General features: G+C 33.3%; 1 protein-coding gene across 2 annotated transcripts; it reads left to right on the top strand.

Moving 5' to 3' along the window:
* The first annotated feature begins 573 nt into the window (after positions 1 to 573).
* LOC111449247 (thioredoxin-like 3-2, chloroplastic) lies at positions 574 to 2521 on the top strand. Of its 2 annotated transcripts, none has more exons than XM_023089063.1 (5): positions 574 to 1103; positions 1411 to 1485; positions 1623 to 1689; positions 2037 to 2051; positions 2136 to 2521. In XM_023089063.1, the coding sequence occupies exons 1-5, from the start codon at positions 781 to 783 to the stop codon at positions 2241 to 2243; spliced, it is 588 nt and encodes a 195-aa protein (XP_022944831.1). In that variant the 5' UTR covers positions 574 to 780; the 3' UTR covers positions 2244 to 2521. The 2 variants fall into 2 exon arrangements, with proteins under 2 accessions (XP_022944831.1, XP_022944830.1); XM_023089062.1 differs by having other exon boundaries at positions 578 to 1103; positions 2034 to 2051.
* The last annotated feature ends 3280 nt before the right edge of the window (positions 2522 to 5801 follow it).

Here is a 5801-nt window from a genome sequence, read left to right as displayed (position 1 = left end):
CACTTTTTTTTTAATAAAAAAAAAATTATTTTTCAGGCATGAAAATAACTTATTCCGTTTTAGAACGGCATTTTTCGTCCATAATCTCGTGATATAATAGAATTTGTTACCAATTTAAATATATAGTTGAATAGATTAAATAGTAATTATTATTTAAAAAATTTATAATTAAATTAAGAGGAAATGAATTTTTTTCATATTCTTTTTAAATAGATGTATTTTTTAAATAAATAGGTGTTTTATAAATTAATATTTTATTTTTATTAAAAATAAAAAATATGCCCGACGGGTTAATTTTAATTTTAATATGAACTATTTGGATTAGGTTAATTTATTAATTGTTTTATAAACATAATTTTATTTATAATAAATAAATAAATAAAGTCAATTGTGTGAAGGTAGGAATTCAACCTATGAGAATATAATAGAATTCAATTTCTAATTTCCTATGACTTTTCAATTTTCCGTTTAATAATAATAATAATAATAAATAAAAATAAAAGCCGAAGAATGCATGCGGCAGCCACCCACGACTTGAGTTTTAATTAATTAATTAATTTGTTTTATTTTATTCGGTTTTTTCGTTTCTTCTTCCACAAAACGGCGTTTTGTTGAAGGTTTTACAGCTTGGGAGATCGATCGGGAACAATCCTTCAACTGACTCTGAATCTCCCGGTGGGACCCCACCGGAACCCTCTTCAACCGGCCGCCGCCGCCGCCACCCTCCGACCACTTCTTTTTCGTTTCTTTTGTCGTTTTCCAATTCTTCATCCTTCCGAAATGGTGAAAGTTTTGCCTGTTCACTTCGGAACCGTGAAATCTTTCCCCAAATTAGACGCTCGTTTTGATCTTCCGGCGGCCAAGCTCACCGTCTCTGGTTTCAACAGGCTTCCTCTGTCTCAAAAGTTTCCGCCGCTTTCCCTGAAAGTTTCTGCGACTGGTGAGAAGATTTCGGTGCTTGGAGATTGGACCCAAGAGAGTTCCCTGCAGTTTCGCGATGAATCTCCTGTGTCGATCGAGCTCAAGTCCATTTGTAGTGAACTTGAGTTCGATAAGGCTATTACGGATGCAGAGAAACGAAACGAGCCCGTGATTATTGTATGGTATGTATGCATTTCTTGTCGGCTTTTCTGGGAAATGTTCACTTAATTATGAAGCTTTCTTCCAGAGCAGAGAAAGAAATCTAAACGATGTGAATGCATTTGAGCTTGACTGGATAGTGTTTGATCAGAAATTTATCTGTTTATCAGGAAAAATTGTCCTCAATTGCTTGATTTTCCCTTGCAATTTCATTGATTGTGATCATTTTGAATTGAACGATTTGATATTTTTTGTCCAGTTTTCATTACCAGCATTTCAAGCAGTATTTTATGTTCTTTTGATGAAAAATGCGTTCGTGTGGATCTGTAGGATGGCAAACTGGTGCAGAAATTATATTTATCTAAAGCCCCAATTGGAAAGATTGGCTGCTGATTATTACCCCAGGTTAACTCTTAGCTCATTTTTCATCAACTGAATGTAAAATATGAATTGTATCATCATTTTCCAAGTGCTGTATAATGCTTAGAAGACCAGTGTGCTAAGTACTTACTGAAATTGTGCATGTGCTTGATCAATTGTAGATTGCAATTCTACTGCATTGATGTCAATATGGTGCCTCACAAGCTAGTTGTTCGTGCAGGATTAGCTGTAAGTTCTTTCCAAAGCTTTTTGATGCTTCTTCCATTTTGTTTGTGTTGCCATAAATCTTTATAAGAGAGTTGAGTTCTGATAAATCCAATGGATATTGTTCTTGAGGTTCTGTTTACAATTGAAGTTAGACTCATGTTTTGTTGCCTTCTCGAACATATACAATTTACGGTTCGATCATAGGAGATATAGGACATGTTGAGCCTTTGTTACTTTGATGAATTTGCATCTATTTTGATGTTTATTAACATTCAATCTTTCCATTCATGGGTCTACAAGTTCTAATAGTTTCAAATTTTCACTTTTCTTCATGTATCTCTACTGTTCGTCTTTGAATCTACCAGAAGATGCCAGCCATACAGGTGAGTTTCTTCACCATCAGATGTCTTACAACTGGAATCCCTCCTCTCTACTAATGTCAAGATCTTGATTATGTTTGTTTGCAGCTATGGAAGGATAGTAAGAAACAAGACGAGGTGATTGGTCTCTACAAAGCATATTTAGTTGTCAACGACGTTCAGAAAATGATTGAGCGTGAGCTTACAGGCGAGTAACTTACGATTCATTCTTACCCGCATCGTCTTATCCACTTTGTGGTATTAGAATTGATTTGACAGCATCTCACAGAAATTCCTTTCTGCTTATATTCATCAACATAAAGAAGAAGGCCTGGCTTGCACTCTTGCCAAGTTTTTTTCACTACAGATATCATTTCTTTGTTGTCATAAGGTGGATGATCTAACATGTATGTCCAATTCTTATCGATATATGTATTCGTTGTCACATTATGAGGATGTCTTATATGAAAGGCTTTACCACCGTTTTTACACCATTCATTTACATTAGATCTGATATGCAGATTCTTCTGTTCTGTGTTGGTAGATTAATTTAGTTGTTCGAGCATGTCTTTCTTGAGGCTTCTGGATCTCTCTGCACTTTTATCTTTTATTATGGTTGGAAATTTGATGGAGAATTCTACATAGTGCGTTGAAAAGCACTTTAGGAATGAATTAGAGGGACCCTTAAATACTGAAAAAAGTTACAAATGGTGGTCCTAGAGGTTCTTTTCTTTATATTTTTTAGAGCTTTTCTTTTCTGATTCTTCTTTTTGAAGAACTCTCTTTAGGGTCTGAGGGGAACTAGTTTTATTGGTAGGGGGTGTTATTGTAACGCCCAATCCCACCATTAGCGGATATTGTCCTCTTTGGGTTTTCTCTTTCAGGCTTTACCTTAAAGTTTTTCAAAACGCATTTACTAGGGAGAGGTATCCACACCCTTATAAAAGAAGAGCCTTGTAGTTTTATTGGAAGGGGGTGTTATTGTAACGGCCCAAGCCCACCGTTAGCAGATATTGTCCTCTTTGGGTTTTCCCTTTCCGGCTTTTCTTTAAGGTTTTTCAAAACACATTTACTAGGGAGAGGTATCCACGCCTTTATAAAGGAAGAGCCTTGTAGTTGGAAGGGGGTGTTATTGTAACGGCCTAAGCCTACCGTTAGCAGATATTGTTTTTTTGGGTTTTCCTTAAAGTTTTAAAAACGCATTTATTAGAGAGAGGTTTCCACACCTTTATAAAGAAAGAGCCTTGTAGTTTTATTGGGAGGGGGTGTTATTGTAATGGCTGAAGCCCACCACCAGTAGATATTGTCTTCTTTATGTTTTCCCTTTTGGGCTTTATCTGAAGGTTTTTACTAGGAGAGGTTTCCACACCCTTATAAAGAATGCTTCGTTTTTCTCTCCAACTGATGTAGGATTTGACGGTTATGGATTGTCGTGTGGGGGAGTTGGGAAGGCATCACAATCAGCATAAACCCAAGTGGTTGAAAAAGTAATAGCACTTCAAAGTTGATGGGCACCGCACCCAACTTTCTTCTTGACCCACCAAACCAAACCTCCACTTAATAAATGGGAACAATGTTTTCTCACCTCACCTTTCCAAGATCATATTGCCAAGAAACAGCCAATAACTTTTGAGCTATATTATGTTACTCTCTTCTTCTGATCTTTCAAGTTGGTTTCCGGGGAATTGTTGAGAGAACTTATTCGAGGAGGGAGGCTAATTGCCACGGGATTAGATATATGAGATAGAACAAAAGAGTTATGATTATACAACCGTTCAGGTATCAGTGTCGTGGTCACATTGAATAATTTTTTGTCCTCTTGAGATAGTAGGAGATATTTGGATAACCGGGTGTGAGGACTCATTAGAGTATTTATTATTATATTTAATGTAAGCACCACTTGGGTCAAGACAATAAGTAAACATTGGGAACCAAAATATCTTTCTTCGGAGCCGTTTCTTGTCCCTTCTCCCCGCCCCTGCATAGTGCTTTGCTTTCGGGGATTCAGAAGAGAAATATGATTGAATAATGTCCGGGTTCGGTCGATATTCTCCAATAATTGTCAATAAACTGATTTACTCGTTAAAAAAGTCTCGAGATTAAAGCTTTCTCATTATCATATGTTTCATGCTTGGTAGCGTAATACACTCTGTGGATAAGATCACTATTTTTATTGAAATCAGGTTCTTTAAACCATCCAATGGGCCAAGGCATGGGCTTTTTTGAAGATTGGGCCAATGCATGGGCTTTTTGAAGATTGGGCCGCCCAATCCTAATAAACTTTTTGATTTGGGCCTAAGCCCTTCATAATCTATATTTTTTTATTTTCTATTTTTTCTAAAAATAATTTTGTTTCATCTTTAAACTATTTTAAATAATTTTTTTTTTTAATTTAAAGAAGAGATTTGTTTTTATATATAGGTTTTATTTTAATAAATATCATATTTCTTTTGTTTCTTATACCTTTAATTAGATTTATAAAATTTATATTTTATTGGAAAACTTAATTTAATATGACCTTATATATTATTAAAATTCAACCGAAATTAAATGTCATTAAATATTTAGGGCCACACATGGCCATTTAATTCTATATCTATATATATATATATAGGGGTTGAAACAAGGAAAATGATTTTTCTAAATAAATATCGTGATTTAAATAGGTTAAATATACAAAATAATCTCTAAAATTTAATTATCCCACAAATAATTGGTTATAAATATATTTAAGAGCGGACCAATGTGAATATAGCTCAAGTTATATAAAACATGGACCAATATGAGTATAGCTCAATTTAAAACATATCTTTTGGATCAAATGGTTGTAAATAAAAGAAACATATATCAAATATTTATGAAAGCTTTCGATAATACTTTTAAAATAATAAAAAAAATATTTTATATTAAAAATAAACTTATATTTAATTTTTTTTAAGAACTTAAAAAAAATAAGTGTTTTTTTTTTAAAAACAAAACACTAACAATTTGTATATAAAAAGTAAAAATATTTTTGAAAAAATTTAAAAATATTATTATTAATTTACTTTTCATTAAATTTGAAATGGACCCAATTAGTAAATTTAACTAATATTATATATTCCAGCTAGCACTCTATTTTGTAATGGTAGAATTATTCCAAGTATTTCAGTTGTAACGTTGCGTACGTTTTTTATTTTCTATTCACTCTAGATCTTCTCTGGTCGACCCAATCATGATATTAATGGATCAAACCTTTTCTCGAAAAACACCAGATCCCGAGAAGAGATGAAGATGGTGCAAGATTGAATTCTCTTACCTTACTTCCAATGGAAGCTTACTGCCTTTTATTTGCTGCAATATGGCGTAAACTAAGTCAACTGATTTCCTTTTAACTAGCAGCTGAAAATACCTTCATTCAACAGAGTAGTTGAGTCAATAACATACTCTGGTTCGAGAATCTTTTCGCCTGGTCGACCTCTAGAAAAAGGGTCAAACAAGGAATTATATATATATATATATATATATATTTATTTATTTATTGATGTAAGAGTAAAATAATAATAAAATAAAAAAAATAAAAGAAATAGTGAGAAGTTGAGAACCATTTAATATATATATTTAAACAATTAATTTTTCAGTACAAAAGTGTCGAAAATAGGTTTGTAAAGAAGTGTAGGAACATAGTCTCATGCAATGCACGTACGTTTGTACATGACCGTCGATTAATGATCAGACGGCGGTGGTTGTCTCTGCATTTTTTCTTCCTCAAAATTTTGTTGAAATGAAAAGAAA

Source organism: Cucurbita moschata, unplaced genomic scaffold, assembly GCF_002738365.1.
Source record: "Cucurbita moschata cultivar Rifu unplaced genomic scaffold, Cmos_1.0 Cmo_Scf00011, whole genome shotgun sequence".
NCBI classification, from domain to species: Eukaryota; Viridiplantae; Streptophyta; class Magnoliopsida; order Cucurbitales; family Cucurbitaceae; genus Cucurbita; species Cucurbita moschata.
The sequence above is the reverse complement of the archived record's forward strand: the minus strand, read 5'-3'. Positions and strand labels throughout refer to the sequence as shown.

Excerpts from the sequence above, each read along its gene's own strand:
- LOC111449247 (XM_023089062.1), top strand. The coding sequence starts at position 781 with ATGGTGAAAGTTTTGCCTGTTCACTTCGGAACCGTGAAATCTTTCCCC. Across the intron at positions 1,104-1,410 it reads GAGCCCGTGATTATTGTATG|GATGGCAAACTGGTGCAGAA; the intron begins GTATGTATGCAT and ends GTGGATCTGTAG. Across the intron at positions 1,486-1,622 it reads GCTGCTGATTATTACCCCAG|ATTGCAATTCTACTGCATTG; the intron begins GTTAACTCTTAG and ends GATCAATTGTAG.